The sequence below is a fragment of the Rana temporaria genome, chromosome 3 (assembly GCF_905171775.1).
Source record: "Rana temporaria chromosome 3, aRanTem1.1, whole genome shotgun sequence".
Lineage (NCBI taxonomy): Eukaryota > Metazoa > Chordata > Amphibia > Anura > Ranidae > Rana > Rana temporaria.
The window spans coordinates 432,480,026-432,504,048 of NC_053491.1; the positions used below are offsets into that span (position 1 = coordinate 432,480,026).

Here is a 24,023-nt window from a genome sequence, read left to right on the forward strand (position 1 = left end):
CTCCTATAGACTTCAGTATGGTTTGGCAATACATTTTTGCAGGCTTCCTGTTGAGTTTGCCAAAGCTTCTGCAAACTGAACTTTGCTTGGTTTGTTTATCCAAAGAACTAACCTGTCCGGTCTTTGTTGTGTAGGTCGTCCCCTGGTGGCAAAAGGAAGAATGCCGTGCAGCTGGTCAGAGTATCTTCCTCTTTGTCTGACCTAAATGTCAAGACAGATGATATTGCAAGGATGTCTGCAGGTAAAATTTTCATTTTATTGGCCAGAATATTTCCTTAAAGGATAGTTACTCCTTAAAAAAGCCAAATGCACAGTGTTAAAGGATACACGTCAACGTCTCTTTTCTTTTAGGTGAACGAGGCTCGTGGGGAAACAAGATTTTTCACAATGACTCTGAGAGTATCAGTGGCAGCAGTGAACCCAGGTCGCTGGAATCTCCTACAGAAAGTCCAGGTGATGAGATTTAAAAGGCATACTAAACAACAGTATTGCCAGTATTGACAAGCATTTTGAATGTAATGCTTATTTTCCAAGGGGGTCAGAGTATTCTGCATTCTAAATACACAAAGTCCACTTAGTTTTGAAACTGCTGGGGCTTTGTTTAACATCAGAAAAAGACTTTGTACTGAGGAATGGGTTAAGAAATGTGCCTACAGTTATATTAAATGCTTTTGAATATAACATAAAAAAGGGAATTGCTTCTGGGGAAGGTCGATATGAACTAAAAGAATACCTTAAAATGCAGGAGCTTACTCTCTGGACAATACCTTCATCAATGGTACCAACTGGGTCCTTAAGAATGCAACAGGGGTCAGTTGAGTAGCAGTGTTTGAAACTGGGTCCCTGGTGTTGTCTATTACTACTAGTCAATTCCAAAAGCCTTTTACATCTCCATACCACTGAGCAAGTGTGCAGGAGAAGGAGAGGCAAACTGTATAAGGTGTTGAGGGAAGAGTTGGTGGGAAAGAGGGCTTGGTGCAAAAAGAGGGCCTATGGGGGTTTCTGATGTTAAATATAAAATAGAATAGCATGGACATATTAGCTGCCGTGGAAATGATGTTGTTCTTGTTTGTTAAAGCTGTACCCAACCCAGTGTCATTCCATCCACTTCCTGCAAGCCCAAACCATTAAGGGTATGTCCTCTGGAGATGTGATTTTGAGTTCTAAAGTTGAACAGTGGCCAGAAACAAAACAACATTTAAAACAAGCCTCCATTGACCTCTGGAGCTGCAACCACTATGGAGTAATTTATCCTCAAACTTGTAGCTGAAACTTCTCAACTTTGCTTTCTCTCAGTAGCTCAGCTCTCTTTCCATCAGTGAGTTGGTAGTCTGCCAATCCTTGTTATCTAATGTAAAGACATACAAGGTCCAGGAGGGGGACAGGAAAAAGTGCTGAAACCTGATGTAAAGTATAGCAAAATGTTTTTTTCCCTCAGTTTTTGATAGAGTGGAGAGGGATTAGAACACATGACAGATTTTACTACTGTCTGTGTCCGGTTAGGGTGATTTTTCCACCCTCTCTATTTGTCCTGTTTGCCGTTATCACAAAGGGCATAAGTGAAAAAAATCTCACATTTTGGGTTGTCCCCAGCACAGGTGTGAAGGGGAAATCTTCCAATTAGGACACTAGTTCTGGTGACCCTAGGGACAACCAGGTATTTTCTCACTTTGGAAGAATTTCCTCTCCCTTCCTGTCTTGGCTCTGGTTGGTATCTTGTATCAGGGCCCAAGTATGCCAACCTACATAACTGCAAAGGAGATGCAGTGATTCCCCAATCAATGTTCTTATGGAACTTTCTTGACTCTCAGTAGTAATAACAGTAGATCAGCAGAGAAGGTATTGGGTTGCTTATGTCTTTAAGTTAGTTCAGCTCAACTTCTCTTACTGGAAGTACCTTTTGTTTTGGGCCTAAGGGAAATCCCAGAATCCCAGATGTGATCCCAGTGGACTTTCCTTGGTACTTCTCCTGGGAAACCTCCTCAGGTACCCTCTAGAAGTGTTATGTGTCCATAACTTCTGCCCCTCTGAAACTTGATTGTCCTAATCTCGGGGCCTGTGTGACCCATGGCATGTAACAATCCTTCTAATTGCAGGAAAGTGTAGTTTATATTGTGCTGTGCTGAGTGCCACAAATGATGCCATCCCGTGTTATTCTAATTCATACAGGCCACTTTGGCAAAAAAGTCGCTAAAGCCTCTTCCACAGGGACCATGTCCTCTGATGATCCAGATGAAAGAGATTCCTTTCATGCAGAGGATGTTGGTGAGTTACGTGATGAGCAATCATACACAGCTAATAATGTTTTCTTTTCTAACCAAATTCTCTTTGTGATTGCACAGACTCTGTTGATGCCGCCTCTGAGAACGGCTTAAGTCTGCCAAGCTTGGTCATGTCACCAGCTGCCCAAACCCACCGTCTTCGACGTATCAGAGTGCCAACCAAGTGTAGGGAGTGTGAAGGCTTCATGGTCTCTGGTGTAGAATGTGACGAGGTGAGAAATGGAAGCTCCAATGAATTTTGATCAGTTGTAGCCTGTTTTCGTGAACATTTAAGTGTTTTATAAATCCTTATTTTTTAAGCAAATTTTGATTGCAAGGTGCATTGATGGCATTCTATTTGAAAGCCCCTCATCCACCCCCCACCCCTCGTCTGCGGTGGTTCCCAGGCTCTCCCATTCCTCCGGGAAGCCAAGGGCCATGGTAAGTTGTTGAACTGGCTTCCCACAGAAGAGATGGAGGAACATTCTTTCCCCATATGATGAAAGAAATTGTAAATAAACAATTTCTTAGGTCTCATGGCTGTCATTCCCCAGCTGTTACTGCCAGGAAAGCAGCTGATCAAATACAATCTGTGTTCGATCAGCTGCTTTGAAGAGCAGGGGAGACATCAGGGGTCTAATAAACCCATAATGTCTCCATAGAGAGTACCCATCACCTGCCCAAAGCTATCACAAAGGGACTTGTTCTCTCTTTGTGATAGCAATAAAGTTAAACAAAAAAAAATAATGTTAAAAACCAAAATAAAATGTAAATAAAAGAAAATTTAAGAAAAAGCATCCCAGTCCCCCTATGAACACACGCAAATGCAAGCATGCACGTACATTGTGATTTTGACACACATCTGAGGTATCACAGTGAAAAAAAATTAAATAATTATAGAGCTATAATTCACAATAAAAAATTATTTTTTAGTTTCACCTATGCATAGTTTTAGGTACTGTTTAGGGCTTCACTCTAGTGATTGGAGCAGTGATTGATTGTTTTTGTCTGTTCAGGGATTCCTTAGCTGGGTGTTTGATTTCTCCCACCTGTTTCTGGAAGAGACTTCCATATTATAAGGCAGGGAAATACAAATGACCAGTATGAATATTTATCATGCCCCATCCATTCCCTGGAAGGAGGTGTCCAGAAGGTGGCTGGGGAGGTGATACATGTTTGGGAAGGGGGAGTGTGCTTTCCTTTCCAAGGAGAGTTCCAGCCCCCTAGGGGGCTGCTGCCCCTAGGAGAGAGCTTCTGAGACAGGAGATTGCAGTCTGGGCCTCAGTAGGAGCTGGGCTGAGGGCCTGGGGAAGATTGCTAAAGTTCTGTATTTTCTGGAGGACACTGTTCTTAAGTCCTGGGACTGAAGACGGATCTTCTTATCTCTCTCACTGAAGATCTACCTGTGGAAGCTGGGTGACAGACAGCCCCTAGGAGATTGTGAGTATAAACTTTGCTGTGGACTGTTAGTTGTGCCAGAAGGAAAGTAAGCTTTTGAAGTTGCTATATAGACTGGGACTGCTCTTATAGAGTCCTAGATGTACTGACCATTCCTTATTACCTCCAGGAAAGGTGGCTATAGAGAAAATTAGTGAGAAGTTTGTCCTTTTTATTGCTATTGATCGTTTTGGGGTGTCCTGTGACCCTAAACCCCTCTTATGTTAAAGTTAAAAATAATAAAAAGACATCCCCTAGACTGAGCCTGAATTGTCAATGTATGTGGATCTATGCTTGTGTGACTAGCAGCTTCTGCACTAGTAAGGGCTCTTTCACACGGAGCAGATCCGTATTGATCCGCCCCGTGTGTGTCCGTCGGCTCAGCGGGGACCATCCGTAAATCCCCGCTGAGCTGAACTGTGCAGAGACCGCCCTGTTTTTCCTCCGCTCTCCCCTATGGGGAATCGGAAGAATACGGACCGTGTGTCCGTATTCATCCGATCCGTTCCGCCAGACGGAAGAAAAATAGGGTTTTCTTCCGTCTGAAAAAGTGGATCTTTGTGGAGGCGGATCGTTACGGACGTTAGCGGATGCATCATCCGCTAACGTCTGCAATCCCATAGGGATGCATTACAAGTCCGTAAACGGACTTGTAAAAAACGGTCCGTTCGTCCGCCCGTGTGAAAGGGCCCTAAGGGAGAACCTGTGTATCTACAGCAGCCCCTCTGGGGTGAGCGATACAGTATCTTAGTTTGTCGCCATTTCACAGGCATACACAATTTTAAATCTTGACATGTTTGATATCAATTTACTCAGCACAACAACATATTTTATATTTTGCCCAAAAAATAGCATTATATTGTGTTTGTGTGCACTAAAATTAATGTGTATTTTTGTCCTGAAATGTTTTATAAAAAATGGCTGCGCAAGTATCATGTGACATAAAAGCCACAGGGACAATTGCATTCTCCAGGACCTCTGCTTTCAGACAATATATAATGTTTGGAGGTGACCCCTTATTTTTAACATTTCAAATCTGCCCCGGACAGCTAGTGGTTAAACAAAAACCTTTTATTTGATGGTACAATGAGCTCTCTTTACTGCTAATTTACTATGTTTAGCTGAGTTATTGGTTGTTTTTGCTTTTCCTTATAGTGCTATTTGATTTGTCACAAGAAATGCTTAGAATTTTTACTCATCAAATGCGGTCACAAGAAACTGCCCAACAAAGTGCCCTTATTTGGTGTGGATTTCTGCAATTTCCCAAGATACTTCCCCGAAGAGGTGCCCTTTGTCATAAGCAAATGTACGGCTGAGATTGAGATGAGGGCACTGGGACAGCAGGTAAGGAAAGACTTTGTCCTAGAACTTTTCTAAAGTTGTTAATAGCAAAGGATTAATTCCCTGGACTAAAAAATAAACAATCTGGCCCAGATTGACGTACGACTTACGCCAATGTATCTTCTGATACCCCGCGTAAGTTCTTGAATGCGCCGTCGTATCTGTGCGCCTAATTCTCAATACAAGATACGCCTGAATTTTGGCTTGATCCGACCGACGTAAGTCTCCTACGCCGTCGTATCTTGGGCGCATATTTACGCTGGCCGCAAGGGGCGCTTCCATTGATTTACGCGTCCAATATGTAAATGACCTAGATACGCCGATTCACAAACGTACTTACGCCCGTCGCTGTAATCTACGCCGTTTACGTAAGGAGTACGTCCGGCGTAAAGTTAAGCCTCATAAAGCAGGGGTAAGTCATGTTAGGGTATGGACATCGGAACAGCCGTCAGATTTTACATTGTTTGCGTAAGTCGTACGTGAATGGGGCTGGATGTAGGTTATGTTCACGTTGAAGGCATTGAGCCGTCGTATCTTAGGGAGTATATGCAACGTGATTCTGAGCATGCGCGCACATGCGCCGTTCGTTCGGCCCTTCATTTACATGGGGTCACGCTTCATTTTAATACATCACGCCCACTACCTGCCTACTTTGAATTAGGCGGGCTTACGCCGGCCCATTTACGCTACGCCGCCGTAACTTAGGGAGCAAGTGCTTTGTGAATACTGGCCTTGCCTCTCTATGTTACGACGGCGTAGCGCATATGAGATGCGCTACGCCCGCACAAAGATACGTCGCTGTACGTGAATCTGGGCCTCTGTCTTTAGTGTAAACCTATCATTGGGTATAATGAAAAACTCTGTTACTGATATTTCCAATACTATCTCCTACATTGGGGCGTTTAAATTGGAAAAGCTGAATACACACTTAAAAACTAAACCCATTGATTTAACAGTTTTAAAAAACAGTTACATCCCTGGAATGCTAACTGTCACATTTGTTTACGTTCTCAACCAAACTGTCACGCCATCAAATGGCTGGTGTCATAACTGGTCACATGTGCAGTATCATGGCAGTTGAAGATCAAACACCTTCCTTGGCTGAAAACAATAGAAGGGTTTAGCTTTGCTTTAAGGGTGCATTCACACCACGATTTTATCATCCTTACTCTCACGATTCTTAGGTTTGAAATCGTACAAATCTGTATGGCAAAACGTATCCATTCACTTCCATTCATTAATGTAGGTCCCCAAGTGCATCCGATTTGATCCGCATCAGATTTGATACGATTTAAAATCGCATCAAAAATCGTGTTTGACCACGATTTTTGGTCCTGATTTGAAATCGTATTAAAATCGTGTCCGATTTTTTTTATATTGTGGTCAATCTAAATCGTAATAAATCGGATGACTGTGCGTTTTTATCCGATAAATCGTACCCGATTTTTTATTACGCATGCGCACTAGACACTGGAACGAGCTAGAAACTTCAAGAATCTTCTTTTTCCCAGAAATCAGGATCCGATTTTTTAGTGAAAATCGGATGGAAAATTTAGCTGTGCGATTTATGATTCCGATTTAAAAAATACATTTTGACATACGATTACATACGATTTTGTCATATACGATTCCATCCGATTTAACGGTCCGATTATCGGATGTAAAAATCGTGATGTGAACCTAGCCTAAGGTGAAAAAAGAAAAAAAAATACATATATATATATACAGTGCCTTGAAAAAGTATTCATATCCCTTGAAATTTTGTCATGCTACAACCAAAAATGTAAATGTATTTTATTGGGATTTTATGTGATTGACCAACACAAAGTGGCACATAATTGTGACGTGGAAGGAAAATGGTAAATGGTTTTAATTTTTTTTTACAAATAAATATCTGGAAAGTGTGGCGTGCATTTGTATTCAGCCCCCTTTAGACCCCTTTCACACTGAGGATGTTTTGCAGGCGCTATAGCGTTAAAAATAGCGCCTGCAATCCGCCCTAAAACAGCTGCTCTATTGTCTCCAGTGTGAAAGCCCAAGGGCTTTCACACTGGAGCGGTGCGCTGGCAAGGCGTCAGGAAAAGTCATGCCAGCAGCTTCTTTGGAGCACATTAGCAATGGTGAACTCACCGCTCATTAATGCGCTCCTGCCCATTGAAATCAATGGCCAGTGCTGTTGTACCGCCGGCAATACATTGTAGCGGCGCATTGCAGGCGGTTTTAACCCTTTCTCCAAATGCGGCGTTTTACCGCTATTTTACCGCCAACACTCGGGGCAGCACCAGTGTGAAAGGGGTCTTACTCTGTTATACCCCTAACTAAAATCTAGTGGAACCAATTGCCTTCAGAAGTCACCTAATTAGTAAACAGAGGTCACCTGTGTGTAATTTATTCTCAGTATAAACACAGCTGTTCTGTGAAGTCCTCAGAGGTTTATTAGAGAACCTTAGTGAATAGACAACAATATGAAAGGCCAAAGAGCACACCAGACAGGTCAGGGATAAAGTTGTGGGGTTGGGTGATAAAAAAATATCCCAAGCTTTGAACAACTCACGGAGCACTGTTCAATCCATCATCTGAAAATGTAAAGAGTATGGCAGAACTGCAAACATGGGCATGGCCGTCCACCTAAACCGTTGGCAACAAACGTGAGTACACCCTGAAGTGAAAATGTCCAAATTGGGCACAAGGTGTGAATATTGTGTGTGGCCACCATTATTTTCCAGCACTGCCTTGACCCTCTTGGGCATGGAGTTCGACAGAGCTTCACAGGTTGCCACTGGAGTCCTCTTCCACTCCTCCATGATGACATCACAGAGCTGGTGGATGTTAGAGACCTTGCGCTCCTCCACCTTCCATTTGAGGATGCCCCACAGATGCTCAATAGGGTTTAGGTCTGGAGACATGCTTTGCCAGTCCATCACCTTTACCCTCAGCTTCTTTAGCAGGGCAGTAGTCGTCTTGGAGGTGTGTTTGGGTCATTATCATGTTGGAATACTGCCCTGCGGCCCAGTCTCCAAAGGGAGGGGATTATACTCAGCTTCAGTATATCACAGTACATGTTGGCATTCATGGTTCCCTCAATACACTCACTACTTTACATTGTAGAAAAGTGTAATTTCTTCAGTGTTCTAACATGAAAAGATATAATTAAATATTTACAAAAATGTGAGGGGTGTACTCACTTTTGTGAGATACTGTATATATACTTAAAGGTGGGGTAGATGAATTTTCTACCTTTTTTTCCCCACATCCTTTTCTTTACTCTATTGTCTTTCATTCTAGGGTCTGTACCGAATCAGTGGAGCTAAAGCCCGGGTGGAAAAGCTTCTGCAGGCCTTTGAGAATGGACGTGAGCTAGTGGACTTGTCGGGACATTCACCCCATGACATCACCAGCGCACTCAAACACTTTCTAAAGGAGGTACCGTAAGCCAAGGCCAAACAGAGAGGATTCTGGGAACAACCTAATGAAGTATAGAGCTGGGGCACTAGATTATTTATCACAGTTTTTTTTATAAAGGCATTTTAAATCCACAAGACACAATGGGAGTGGCTCAGTATGAATTGGGTTATTTAGTAAGTTTGTAATTTTTTGGAAATTTGACTTTGGCCAGCTGTCTGCAAGAAGGTCATGAAGGTAGAATGGTAGATCCAAGATCATGGAGTGGTAATTTTTAGCACTAAAGATCCAGGTGCCAGATAAAGTAGGTGAAACAATAGGTTAGTGTTAGGGTTAAGGTTAAGCAGTCAAAATTAAGTGGTAGGGATAAGGGTAGGGTTGGGGGATTTAAGTGACAAGAAACATGTTATGGTGCAGATTAAAGGTTACTGTATTTTTAAAACACATCTGAGGTTCTCTTGCAGAGGGAAAAGCCAGCTCTTTAAAGTGTCTCAGAAAGTCAAAAGATATTTTATCTTAATGCATTATATGTATTAGGGTACAAAAAATATTCAATTGCTGTTTCTTCCTACCCTCACCCAAATACTTACCTGAGTCCTCTCTCAATCCAGCGCTGTGCCCATCTGCAGCAGCGTTGGTCGCTCTTTTCACAGAAAAGCTTGCAGCAGCAGGAGTAGGAGCCATTGGCTCCTGCTGCTGTCAGTCAAATCCTGCTAGGAGGGAGCAGGGGGCAGGGCTGAGCTGTATGTGTCTATGGAAGCGCACAGCCTGGCTCAGGAGTGCGCCCACATGTGTGCTCCTATAGCAAGTGGCTTGCTATGGGCGCACACACAGAAGAGAAGGGAGTGGAGAGCCCACGGGAGGATCCCAGAAGGGGATGAAAGGAGTCACTTTGTGCAATATCCTTGCACAGAGCAGGCTGTTAAAAAATTTTTTTTTTATTTCAGGCTAAAAAGAAAGTGCCACTTTAAGACTTTGTAATTCCAAGATGCATTATATGGAGTTTCCAATCATTTGATTACTGGAAATTACACCACAACTGTGAAGTTCCACAACAGTGAACATATACCAGGAATAACAATTACACTAAACATAACCACCTAGTGGCAGAAATAATAATTGCAGTATAATATCTTATGCCACGTACACACAACCGTTTTTCGGGGTCAAAAAAATGACGTTTTTAAGGGTCTCGAAAAAAAGACGTTTTTTTTCAACCTGATCATTAAAACGGCCTTGCCTACACACGATCGTGAAAAAATGCTCTAGCAAAGCGCGGTGACGTACAACACGTACGACGGCACTATAAAGGGGAAGTTCCATTCGGATGGTGCCACCCTTGGGGCTGCTTTTGCTGATATTGTGTAGTAAAAGACGATTCGCGCTTTTCTGTCTGTTACAGCGTGATGAATGTGCTTACTCCATTACGAACGCTACTTTTACCAGAACGAGCGCTCCCGTCTCATAACTTGCTTCTGAGCATGCACGTTTTTTTCACGTCGTTAAAGCCCACACACGACCATTTTTTACAACCTTAAAAACGACAACGTTAAAAACGTCGTGAAAAAATAGAGCATATTCAAAAATTTTAATGCCCATTTTTTTAGATCGTGAAAAATGCTCTGGAGCCCACACACTATCGTTTTTAATGACATTATAAAAAAAAAAATTTTAGAACCCGAAAAACGGTCGTGTGTACGCGGCTCTAGAATAGAACAAAAAAGAGACAGCAAACTAATAAAAGGCAGTTACCTTTATTACCAAAACAATTGAAAACAATGTAAAAAGTTGCACTCACAAATGGAGGCTTGTATCAGGCATGACATCCTAAATGGTTACTCCCTGGCCAATACGGGATTCCTGATTGGCTGGGAGGAGAATGAGGGAGACAATAGCCAATATTCATTCGCTGTTGTCACACAAGTGGGTGTGCTCAGGGCCCACCCTTTTTTGAGACCTAACATCTAGCTCTAATCATGTGCTTCAAAAAATGTCCAGCGCCCTGCATGTAGATTAGGGGGCCAGAAGCATGGATGGGGGGGCGGCGCCCCTGCGCCCCTAATGGATGGGCCGCCACTGGTTGAGACTTTGGTTCTCCAAGATCTTCATGTATCTGCTGCAAACAACTATGTCTGTATAAACAGCATGCTAACATCTTCAGTATATAAATGTACCTGCTGAAGCCCTCTAGGTCAGGAAGGGATACTTTTTCAGACTTTTTGCTTTCTTAACAAAATAATGACTGATGAGAACTGACATAATTCACAAGTAGATTACCCAAAAGACACAGGATAATAGTTTTGTGACTTACTATTACTATTTATAGTAGTGATGTTTGCCATGTTCCCTCCAGCTCCCAGATTCTGTGGCCACCCATCACTTGTATGAAGAATTTATGACGTTCTCAAAAGATTTCCCTGAAGAGAGGAAAGAGACAGAGATTCAACAAGAAGCTCTTCAACGAATGAAGGATATTCTTTGCCGCCTCCCACCCAGTAACTACAATACACTCCGCCACCTAACCGCGCACCTGTATCAGTAAGGAGGAGGCATTCTCACTACAAATTTAGATCCAATGTTTATGGAGGACACTGTATTTGTGAATAATGTTGGCCATACACTCTACGAAAAATCGTCCGAACGAACTTTCGAAAAATGAACGTTCGGTCGTGAGCGCAAACAATATTGCCATCATGTAATGACTGATAAATCGTTCAGTGGACATAAATTAAAAAAAATTGGTTCGTTTTTTTTACATATACTAGTGCAGAAGGTTCGGACGGGAAACACATTAACCTTCCGATTTATCGTTCATTCGGCAGAAAATTTCCAAACTTGTCCTTCGTTTTTTCGGCTCGAAAACGTCCCGGCGATTATCGATTTTGTTGCCCATTAACTGTTCGAAAAACGAACAAACTGTTTGAACGACTGAATTTCGGACAATTTTTCGTATAGTGTATGGCCAGCATAAGACTGTGCTCTTGGGTGTTGATTTGTTGATCTGGAATCTTTAAAGCAAGATTCCAGGCAAACTGATAAACACATAGATAAATATATATACCGCATTTCTCTGAAAATAAGCCCGGGTCTTATATTAATTTTGGCAACAAGAGACACAGTAGGGCTTATTTTTGGGGTAGGTCTTGCCATGTAATATGCTGTGTTCTCTCCCTCTCTCTCCCTGCCTAACAGGAATCCCCAGTGTGAACTGAGTTAAAATGCTTGTAAAATCCTATAATCCTCTCTATTACAGGAGTATATAATGTACCATGTGTGAGTTTCTGTAATATAATTGTGCCAAATACCTTTGTTGTAGTGCTGCTCTACGCTTCGGTGGCACCGCCCGGAGCTCTCTTCCCTGCATTTATATTACAGAAACACACACATTGTACATTATGTACTACCGTAATAGAGTGGATTATAGGATTTAACAAGTATTTTAAACTAGGGCTTATTTTCGAGGTAGGGCTTACCGTATATTGCAGCTCTCCTGGAAAATAGTGCTAGGTACTATTTTCGGTGTAGGTCTTATTTTCAGGGGAGCACGGTGTGTGTGTATATATATATATATATATATATATATATACTGTCTTACCTACCATTTGTATTTCTGTTCTGATGTTTAAACAGCCCTGCTACACAGCACAGCTCTGTCTGGCAGAGCAGGAGACCTGCCTTTTATAAGTAACACTTCCAAGTGTTGTCCTTCCCCCAGCTTTGGACTGGACAGTGATAAGAGAAGCAGCACACTGATGAGCTCATCCTTCTGTTATCAGCATGTCCTTGTTAGCAAATGAGCACTGCAGCACAACAGTCTGGCTTGTGCTGCTTCTTCTATCCAATGCTATGTTCTGCTGTACCCTGTATGGAACAAGGCTGATATCAAATCAAATGTAGGTACTTAAACGGCTTGAATTTAAAAATATACAGTACTGTGCAAATGTTTTAGGCATGTGTGAAGTAATGCTGTAAAGTAAGAATACTTTAAAAAATATGTATTTTAATTGTTTATTTTTATCAATTTACTGTACATAATGCAAAGCGAGAGAACAGAAGAAAAATCAAAATCAAATCAACACTTGGTGTGACTACCCTTTAGCTTCAACCCAGCATCAATTCTTACACCTGCACACTTTCACAAAGTAAGGGATTTTGTAGATTTACAGTCAGGTGTATGATTAACCAACTATACCAAGCAGGTGCTAATGATCTTTGCTAATGCTGGCCATACACTATCCGAAAAATCGTTCGAAATTCGGTCATTTAGACAGTTTGTTTGTTTTTCGGCCAGTTAATGGGCACAAATCGATAATCGGTTGGGACGTTTTTGAACCTAAAAAAACGAAGGACAAAGGAAAGTAAACATGATGTTTGCCAAACGTACGATAAATTGAAAGGTTAATGTGTTTCCCGTCAAATCTGTTTGCACTAGGTAAATGTGAAAAAAAAAATAACAAAAAGCGGATTCATTTATGTCCATTGAACGATTCATCGGTCATTACATGATGGCACTATCATTTGTTCTCATGGCCGAATGTTCATTTTTCGAAAATGGGTTTGAACAATTTTTGTATAGTGTATGGTCAGGATAAGAACATAACCCTTGTAACTAGGTACCAGGCTAACAAACCAGCTTCTTCAGTGACAAAAATACGTGGTTGGGTTTATTCAAAATATGTTCATTTATTAATTATATTATGTATCAAAAATTCTTACATATTAAAAAAAGGTGGCGTATTGACCCCCAGCATCAGGGAATACACACAAGAACATATAAAACACATTCATAACCTTGCATACCTGGCTAACAAATAGAAAACATGCAACACAAATACAAATAATGTCCGGACACCAAGTTTGTCAACACGCAGAGCTGTACTATATATTATATATTATTCTCAAGGGTCAGAGCTTTATCCGGTAACATCACATGTGTGTGGATCCCCTTGGGAACTCAAGCTGGGATATAGTGTAAAGTCCCCTAAACTATATTCACTGCTTTATAGATCCCATGGACCTACACATTCGTTATCTGATGGGGTTATAGAGGTAATTACATATATCCATATGATGGATGGATGTATTCAATGTTTGCATTATACAACGTTCTGATCCAATATTATGTCCTACCGATAAATCAATGCCACAAATGCAAGTTCAGTCAAGGTAGGATAGTTCAATGAATACGGCTAATGGAGTCAAATTATTGCAGTGTCTCTAAGGGCAGCAAGACTTAAGCAGATTATTGTAGCACACAGACAGCCAACGGAGAGTATCAAGGAAAGGAAAGGGAGGAGCAGCATATAGCAAGGCAGTAATCAATATAAGTAACAACAGCAGATAGCTCCAATTCATCTCAATCCCATATGCTCTCAGTCCTTGTTTGATCTCCTTCCTCGCTGCTGCTAGTAATATCAAAGGCAGAGTGCATAAGTCCCCATTTTGGTGGCAGTGTATATGTGTATACATTACGATAGCTTGGCTGTTCTGATTGCTCTTAGTGTTATTCCAATTTCTTACAGGGCATGCTGCCACTTAGTCCTGGTCCCGTTTCAATACATCGGGCAATGCAACAGGTGGCGTCATATGATACTGAAAACATCAATGTGTTTCACCAAGGAGTAGCTTAGCTTCGTCTTCATATGTAGGTTGAAACACAGTCATTAATTGAAACCACTGTGTAGGAGGCTTAAAACTGGATGAGGAACAGCCAAACTCTGTTACTAAGTTGAGGTTGTGGAAGACAGTTTCATGTCAAAGGTCATACACCATGGCAAGATATAAGGTAGTTATACTACATCAGCAAGGTGTCTCCCAGACAAAGATTTCAAAGCAGACTGGAGTTTCAAGATGTGGTGTTTAAGCTCCTTTGAAGAAGCACAAAGATTGTAGATGCAGTGGTTGGCCAAGGAAACTTAATGCAGTAGATGAAAGACCCATCATGTTTACTTTCCTTTGACATCAGAATATGCCCAGCAGTGCCATCGGGTACACCCATCTACTGTCCGGAGAAGTCTGGCCAGGAGTGGTCTTCATGAAAGATTTGTGGCCAAAAAGAGATACCTCTGACGTGGAAACAAGGCTAAGCGACTCAACTATGCACTAAAATATAGGAACTGGGGTGCGGAAAATGGCAGCAGGTGCTCTTGACTTATGAGTCAAAATGTAAAATATTTGGCTGTAGCAGGAGGCAGTTTGTTCACCGAAGGGCTTGAAAACAGTACAATAATGAGTGTCTACAGGCGATAGTAAAGCATGGTGGAGGTTCCTTGCAAGTTTTGGGGCTATATTTCTGCAAATGGAGTTGGAGATTTGGTCAGGATCAATAGTGTCCTCAATGCTGAGCAATACAGGCAGATACTTAACCATCATGCCATACCATCAGGGAGGAGTGTGATTGGCTCCAAATGTATTCTGCAGCAGGACAACCACCCCAAACACACAACGACCCCAGTCAATGTCATTAGGAACTATCTTCAGCGTAAAGAACAAGGAGTCCTGGATGTGATGGTTCGGCTCCCAACAAAACCCTGATCTCAACATCATTGAGTCTATCTGAGATCACATGAAGAGACAGAAGGATTTGAGGCATCCTACATCCACAGATCTGTGGTTAGTTCTCCAAAATGCCTGGAACAACCTACATGCCGAGTTCCTTCAAAAACTTTATGCAAGTATACCTAGAAGGATTGATGCTGTTTGGAAGGCAAAGGGGGTCACACCAAATATTGATATGATTTGGATTTCTCTTCAGTTCATTTACTTTTTTTTTTACTAATTTTATTAATTGATAAAAATAAACATTTATCACTTCTATTTCTTGCTTTCTTCATTTACAGCATTTTTTCACACCTGCCTAAAACTTTTGTACAGTACTGTACATTAAATGATGTATTGAGCTTTAAACAAAGTGAATACAGAGCTGCATTAATTTTTGTATCTATATCTGCCTTGCGTCAGCTTAAATTATATCTGAATCCAGTGAGTAGTGAAGGTAGCATTTAAAAGCGCTGACAGGTTTATTTTTATATTTTATGTCTTTGTCTTGTTGAGGAGATTTTCCTTCAGTTCCTGTCCAAAGGATGCAACAGGAAGTGAGTTGAAGTCCCAATGAAGAAAAAAGATTACGGGGCAGATCCTCAAAGAAATTACGCCGGCGTATCTGTTGATACGCCACGTAATTTCAAATTTTGCGCGTCGTATCTGTGTTTTGGTATCCACCAAACAAGATACGACGGCATCTGTGTTAGATCCGACAGGCGTACGCCTTAGTACGCCGTCGGATCTAAGATGCAATTTTCCGGCGGCCGCTGGGTGGCTTTCACGTCGTAATCCGCGTTGAGTATGCAAATTAGCTTTTTCCGACGATCCACAAACGTACGAGCGGCCGTCGCATTCTTTTACGTCGTTTCCGTTCGGCTTTTTCCAGCGTATAGTTAAAGCTGCTATCTGGTGGCGTACTCAATGTTAAGTATGGCTGTCATTCCCGCGTATAATTTAGAAAATGTTACTTCGTTTGCGTAAGTCGTCCGTGAATGGGGCTGGACGCCATTTACGTTCACGACGAAAACAATGACGTCCTTGCAACGTCATTTGGAGCAATGCACCCTGGGAGTTTTGACGGACGGGGCATGCGCAGTTCGTTCGGCGCGGGGACGCGCTTCATTTAAATGAAACACGCCCCCTACTCGCCGCATTTGAATTCCGCGCCCTTACGCCGCGAGAAATACACTACGCCGCCGTAACTTACGGCGCAAATTCTTTCTGGATTCAAACCAAAGCCAGGTAAGTTACGGCGGCGTAGCGTATCTCAGATACGCTGCGCCGGTGCAGATCTTTGAGGATCTGCCCCTACCTCTCTTAGATAGTTAGACAAGATAGATAGACAACAATGACATTTGAGCATGTGAGCAATGTTCTGTGAAGACGTACTGTGAGCCAAATCCAGTGTTGATGCAACCCTGGGGGTGTGTCTACTAAGACCTGGGATCACAGGAAGTGGTTTGAATGATGCTGGATGGTATCTTGTATCACTGAGTCTGCAGGGAAACAGTACCAGTGAGGGAGTTAAGGGTAAGGTAAGTAAAAGTGTTTTTTACTGGCACATTAAGTAAAAACGAGCATTCAACTCTTGCATCGCAAAGGGAGACCCATTGCAAAGGTATTTTTTCCAGCTGTAAAGCCCAACTTCGGAAAACTTTAGAATTATCCCTTTTAGTGGGGCTGCACCTGCACTGCAAGGGTTAACCACTTGTTTTGTCTAGGGGAGAGGAGAAGCGCTTTTACTTACCTGATCCCCTGCTCCCCAACAGATGGCGCTCCTCCACACTCCAGTGGTGGATGGTCTTTTGGCATCATCATGTCCAATGCAGGACTATGCAGCCTGTGTTGGTCTTGATGACATCAGAACCTTAGACTATATTGTGGGGGGAAAGGTGCTACAAGAACCAGTCTAGTAGTACAGAGAAGAGGAGGATCTGGTAAGTAAATCTTCTCTGTGTCCCTTTTACCTAAAAAAGCTATTTTTTTTTTCGTATTTGGGCTTTAATATATAAAATACACGTGTGATTTCATATGTAGATTTCAGATATGGAACATTTGAATGAACTATTAAAATCATTTTGTGTACCTCCAGTGTTTCGGAGAGATTTGAGGAGAACAAAATGAATCCTAATAACCTGGGAATTATCTTCGGCCCAACGCTGATCCGTCCATCTCCTGGACAGGACAAGCCTATGACCTGTCTGCTGGACTCTGGCTACCAGGCACAAGCTGTCGAATTCCTCATCAACAACTATGAGAAAATATTTGGAATGGATGAGCTTCCTGTATCCAGCCACCAGGGAGCAGCAGAGGAGCCATCTGAGGCAGAATTGGATTCTGTTGAGTTACTAGTGGCAGAAGTAAGAAATAATTGCATTCGACAACTTTACTGTGATATATAACCTGATGTAAATACCTCAGATGTTTACCAACCTACCAAGTACCCTTCTGATGCTTACCAATATATGTAAGCTGAAGTTAGAAGCTGATTGGCTACCATGCCCAGCTGCACCAGATTCTGCACTCTCCCATTTTAGTAAATCGACCCCATACAGTACTTAAAGTAGAACTATGGGCAAAACTTTTGTTTTCATTTTGAATAGAGCAAGGTTGGGTTATAAACCCTGTCAGATTTTTTTCTGCCATCTGTGTCCCATTGCAGAGATTTTCCTTTACTTCCTGTCCCATAGCTAAACAGGAAGTGAGAGCAAATCCAAGCAAACTAAAGTAAGTTCTTGGGAACCCCCAGGTTACCAGAACTAGTGTCCCCATTGGAAGATTCCCTCTCTATTGCTTTTCTGGGGGACAACTCAAAATGTGGTTATTTTTTTTACTTTCAATTTTAATGATAAACAGGACAAATAGAGATAAGTTTTGACCAAAATGTATGAAGAAAAATTACTAATTTGCAAAACTTTATAACAGAAACTAAGAAAAATGCATTTTTTTTTTTTTACAAAAATGTTCGGTCTTTTTTCATTTATAGTGCAAAAACCAGCGGTGATTAAATACCACCGAAAGAAAGCTCTATTTGTGTGGGAAAAAAGGACAAAAATGTCATATGGTTACAGTGTTGCATGACTGAGTAATTGTTATTTAAAATGTGAGAGCACCGAAAGCTGAAAATTGGCCTGGTTGGCAAAGGGGGTATAAGTGTCCAGTGGGCAAGTGGTTAAGGTACTGAACTTCGTTTTGCCATTTGGAGCTGTGCTAAAGCATGTTGCTCTACTGTGACTTGTAAGAGATAGAAAGGGACCAGACAGAAAAAAAGATCAAGTAGAAAAAATTATGTAAATGGAAAAGAAAAGAAAGGGCCAGATTCACAGAAGAGATACGACGGCGTATCTCCTGATACGCCGTCGTATCTCTGTGTTCCGGCCGTCCTAACTATGCGACTGATTCATAGAATCAGTTACGCATAGATAGCCAAAAGATCCGACAGGTGTAATTGAATTACACTGTCGGATCTTAAGGATGCAATTCTAGGCCGGCCGCTAGGTGGCGAGGCCATTGCGGTCGGCGTAGAATATGCAAATGACTAGTTACAGCGATCCACGAAGATCCGCGACGTTCGTCGCAATCCCGTACGTCGTCGCTAGTCGTTTTTACCCGTCGCAAAGTTACACCTGCTTTAACATGGCTTATCTTTAGATCAGCCATGTTAAAGTATGGCCGTCGTTCCCGCGTCGAAATTTCGATTTTTTTTTTGGCGGAAGACGTCCGGGAATACGAAACGCCGTAACGCACGTCGCATTTAAATTAAAACGTCGGGGCGCCGTAATTTCGCGCAGTGCACGTCGGGAAATTTACTAACGGAGCATGCGGGAACGCGCCTAATTTAAATGGTGCCCGCCCCATTTGAATTGGGCGGGCTTGTGCCGAGCGCATTTACGTTACACCGCCGCAAGTTTACAGGTAAGTGCTTTGTGAATCAGGCACTTACGCTGTAAACCTGCGGCGGTGTAACGTAAATCAGATACGTTACGCTGCCGTGGAGCAACGTAATTGTATCTGAATCTGCCCCATAGAGAATAAAACAAAATAAGAAAAAAATGTAAGAGAATGTAAAGCATTAAGAAGGGTTAGGTAAAATAAAGGGAACATAGACTAACTTGGGTAATAGATAATAATAGGCAATTAGCTCATAGGATTTTAGCTAATAGGTACTGTATTTATTATAGAAAAAAAATGTCATAAAGGATTTAGAAAAAATATAATAGTACTGTAATATATGAAAGTATTTTACATGAAAGTGATTCTGTATTGGTGATCTGTTTTAGGGTACAGCAGAGGGTGCTGAAGTCTGTCCTCACCCACCAGGTAACTTTCTTTCTGTCTGTAGTGATTTAAACCCAATTCATTTACTTCTGCACAGCAGATGAGCGAAGGGTGTTCGTATAGCATTTCATTTTGTTCTAAATTTGTCTCTTTGTGTTATATTTCATGTTGTTTTGCAGTGTATAACACAGCCGATGTTCATATAAATGCACTGTCTACCTGTACTGGGACTTCTTGGGAACTACATGTGACTCCCATACAGTACCTCTGTTTAGGGCCCAATACCCTATCAATCTGGATAGTGTAAAATTCTGCAGATAAGGGAATGTTTTCAATATCATTTTAATATGAACATAGTGAGTCAAATCACTTTTACCATTTTACCTCCCAATATGTTTTTTTGTTAAGGTAAAATAAAATATCTTGGTACACCAGGGATATGTTATGTTATCCCCAGTAAAGGGGACTGCCAATACATGGGTCCCTTACCATCTTATAAACAGGCGAAGTAGGTGCTTCAAGATGTGGGTCTTTTCTTAGAACAGAAGCCGGTGGTCAGACCCTTCATCAAATTCAGGGGCCAAATGGGAGGTGTCCAAGGGTTTATATTTTCCCCTTTCTTGCCCCAAATAAGCCCATTAAAGTGTAATTACAACTAGAGCTGCAAGTGAAAGATAGGGTTACATTCTTCCTTTTATTTGCTGAAAACATATACTGTATTTATTGGCGTATAACACTCACTTTTTTACCCTGAAAATAGAGGGTAAACTGTGCCTGCGTGTTATACGCAGGGGGCTGTGGAAAGTTTTTTTCCTGAAACTTCCCTTTTAAAGTTAGGGTGCGTGTTATACGCCTGTGCGTGTTATACACCGATAAATACGGTATATTTGTACTGTATATTTGTCAAACTTCAGATTCAGTAAAAGACTGGTTGTAGGGATTCGGGTAGATTCAGTTGTTCAAATGCCCATGTGTTTAATTGTTAAATCCTTTCATGGATTGATAATAAAGCCCTGATAAAGGCCTTGGGCATGACTTGGCAACTTCACGTATGTATATCATCACTTGTGACAACTTCACTTGTGTAAAGTTGTGCTTTTCTTGGGTCGCTGAAGAGAAAAAAGCATCTGGTCCCAATAAGAACTTGGTTCATGCTTTAGGAAGAAGGCCCATTTGTGTTTGATTCCTTCTTCATGCTCCTGCCCAGTGGGTATACAGGCTGTTACTAACACAGTAGGGGGCACCCACACCTGTAGTCCTGTTTCCTGGAGTCTAGGGTTCTTCCAGAGATTGCTTGGGGTTCCTTGAGCTGTGGCTAAATACCCTCTTATTTGATGGTGTCTGCTTAGTTTGGGGACCAGTGCTACTTAAAAGAGCCAGCAGCATGACACCAATCATTTGTCTGGCCATGAATGTAGGGTGTATTTTACCTACTGACCCACAATTAATTGGTTTTAACAGGGATTCCTGTAGACCTGAAAATACTTTCAAGGGTTCCTTGGGGGTAATAAGGTAAAAAAATGTGCTGAAAAACTTGGCTTATATGCAAGTATATACGGTATTTGATCCCCTAACCAACCAACAATAATTCTAGTTCCCACAGACTGGCTACAGTATGTGCTCATGTGGTACACAGATTAGTCCCATCAATTTAGGAAGGTGCTTCTAACGACAATCTGTTATGTGTATAAAAGACACCTGTCCACAGAATCTCTTTCTTCCATTCAAACCTCACTGTCATGGGCAAAACCAAAGCACAACAGGTACAATATTGTAATATTCTACAAGTATGTAAACCTACACAAGGCTAGAATAAGGTACAAGACCATCAGCAATAAGCTTGGTGAGAAGGAGACAACTGTTGGAGTGATTATTCGCAAATGGAAGAAATACAAAATAGCCATCAATCGCCCACAGGCTGGAGCGCCATGCAAGATTTTGCCTCATGGGGTAGGGATGATCATTATAAGAGTGAAGGATCAGCCCAGAACTACATGGGAGGAGCTTGTGAATGATCTCAAGGCAGTTGGGACCACAGTGATCTGGATTAAATCCTGCAGTGGCCACAAGGTCCCCCTCCTCAAGAAGGCACATGTACAGGCCCGTCTGAAGTTGTCCAATGGACATATAAATGATTCAAAGAAGGATTGGGAGAAAGTAATGTGGTCAGATGAGACCAAAATTGAGCTCTTTGACATTAACTTGACTCGCTATGTTTGGAGGAAGAAAAATGCAGGTTATGACCCTAAGAACATTATCCCTATAGTCAAGCACGGAGGTGGAATAATTATGTTTTGGGGCTGTTTCTCTGCTAAAAGGTACAGGCCGACTTTGCCACATTGATGGGCCAATGGATGGGGCCATGTATTGTAAAATCTTGGATGAGAACCTTCTTCTCTCAGCCAGAATACTGAAGATGGGTCATGGATTGGTCTTCCAGCATTACAATGACCCAACACATACCACCAAGGCAACAAATGAGTGTCTCAAGAAGAAACACATTAAGGTCATTAAGGCTAGAAGTGGCCTAGCCAGTCTCCAGACCATAATCTTATAAAAAATGTATGGATCGAGCTAAAACTTGCCAAGCGACAGCCAAGAAACCTTAAGGATTTAGAGAAGATCTGTAAAGAAGAGTGGACCAAAATACCTTCTGAGATGTGTTCAAACCTGGTAACCAACTACAAGAAAAGTCTTACCTCTGTGCTTGCCAACAAGGGTTTCTCCACCAAGTACTAAGTAATGTTTTGCTTGGGAATCAAATAGTTATTTTACTCACTGAACTGCAACTCAATTTATAAGATTTGTATTGTGTTTTTTTTTCTGGATTTTTGTTTGATATTCTATCTCTTACATTTAAAATACACCTATGATAAAAAAGTATAGACCCTTAATTTCTTTGTAAGTGGGCAAACTCACAAAAAACTCAGTGTGTGTATGTGTATATATATATATATATATATATATATATATATATATACACACACACACACACACACACACACACACACACACACATCTTGCAATAACTGAGCTGATTTCTACAATCTTCTTTTGTATTAATCAGAAAATATTTGTTGTCTACATGAATTGAAGTAGTGTCACCTTCAGCTGGACTTGTTCTGTAAAGTTGGCTTGCTCCTATCTTATAAGTGTTAGAAACATGTCCAGTTGAAAGCGACAACTACTACTAGTTATTCCAAAATCTGAATAAATGAGAACCTTTCCAGGCAAATATCAGTAAAAATGGTTACTGTTGTCTCTCTTTCTAGATGTAGATGGAAAAATTGGTGATGGGGTCTCCCAGGAAGAAGAAGACTTAGACGCTTCAAATGCAACTTACTCCAGGGGTCACTTCAGCCGGCTACCAGTGAAATCAGCTCGAGGGGAACCAATTCGGAGGTCTGATAGTGAAGGTGGCAATCAGCAGAATGACTGAGCTCCATATTAAAAAAGACCAGTAGCTAATCAAGTGTTATGTAAAAGCTAGAGATGCAGAACACCTAGGATCTAGAACAGGCCAATCTGAAATTTTTACATGACAATGGAAATAATGAGAACTTTGGCCTAAATTTCCTGCAAAGTGCCAGTGAATGGAGGAATTCACAAAAGCGTTCTAGATTTTTTTTTATTTTTTGCTGGCGATCATCAGATATTATAAAAAAAGTGTGGACTTATTTATTAATTTGTGAAAATGTTGGATCTTCTTGGCATCTCAAAGACCAGTACTGGTGTTGCCAATGGTCAACAGTGCTTTGTGAACCTGGAAAACAACTGTGAGTTTATAAAACAGATAAGAATGAGATTAACATTAGTGAATGCAAGGTGGATGCTTACAGAAGACACTATCGGAAGAATCTCATTTATATGGATGCGTGAGGTTGGACTTATGATGAAGAAGAAGCCCATTAGATGGGTAGCAGTGATTGGCTCGTAAACACTCCTAAATATAGTAGGAATTGTCCTGATTTTACTGGGACAGTCCTAATTTGCCACTGGAAAAACATATTTAAAAAATACTTTTTGACTTTTCCTGCTTTCATTTGCATAAATCAGAAAATGCATTTTAATACGTCTGGGTACATTTTCATTGTAAAATGACAAGATGGGAATTCCTAAGAAAATATGTGTTCAGAATGTCATCATTCTAAAAATCATTGTAACATTTGGTGGTATGGAACAGTCCATTGGCGGCCAGTGCTCAATATTTTGAGGGCACGGGCGCCAAACAAACCCGCCCCCCTCACCCGCACTACTGCAACCGTAAGCATTTTAGGTTTGTTAGTGAAATATCAAACAACAATAAAAAGGTGAAAGCATTGCATTTTACAAGCTGTTACTCAAAGCTGAAATCTAGGCAGTTATAAAATACACAGAGTAATACAGCTCTGTGTTCATTAGTACATTTTTTTTTATGTGACTAGTGTAAGTATCTGAATTTGATATGGTATCAGCTCCTATACAGCAGAACTCAGACTAAAAGTCACATTGGAGTCAATTAGGTGTGCTTTATGTAAATGTGTTGACAAGGAACATGGAGGTTAGAGAAGAGAGCAAAGTGAGTAGGAAGAAGACCTCATTAGTCTGCTTCTGCCCTTTCATTGTCTAGTCAGCAAGCTACGGGGAGAAAAAAAACGATACCAGTGCATTCCTTATAGGATAAAGTTGGCAATACACTAGCAGATTTTTGAGAGAACATTCATTTGAATATTCATATGAAAATTCTCAGTACACTTGATGACTTGATGAATGTCGTTTGAA

The 24,023-nt window shown here is 41.3% G+C and overlaps 1 protein-coding gene across 5 annotated transcripts in view; it reads left to right on the top strand.

Moving 5' to 3' along the window:
- LOC120933250 (GEM interacting protein) overlaps positions 1–23,581 on the top strand; it is a 101,141-nt gene extending 77,560 nt beyond the window's left edge. For 4 of the 5 annotated variants that reach the window (XM_040346355.1, XM_040346357.1, XM_040346359.1 and 1 more), the window contains 10 exons: positions 135–241; positions 352–453; positions 2,170–2,265; positions 2,343–2,494; positions 4,854–5,042; positions 8,325–8,462; positions 10,795–10,979; positions 17,077–17,344; positions 19,265–19,304; positions 22,535–23,581. In XM_040346355.1, the coding sequence (XP_040202289.1) occupies positions 135–241; positions 352–453; positions 2,170–2,265; positions 2,343–2,494; positions 4,854–5,042; positions 8,325–8,462; positions 10,795–10,979; positions 17,077–17,344; positions 19,265–19,304; positions 22,535–22,701 (1,444 nt within the window). In that variant the 3' untranslated portion in view covers positions 22,702–23,581. The remainder of the gene's footprint in view (positions 1–134; positions 242–351; positions 454–2,169; positions 2,266–2,342; positions 2,495–4,853; positions 5,043–8,324; positions 8,463–10,794; positions 10,980–17,076; positions 17,345–19,264; positions 19,305–22,534) is intronic. The other variant, XM_040346356.1, reaches the window with a different exon arrangement.
- Positions 23,582–24,023: the final 442 nt, after the last annotated feature.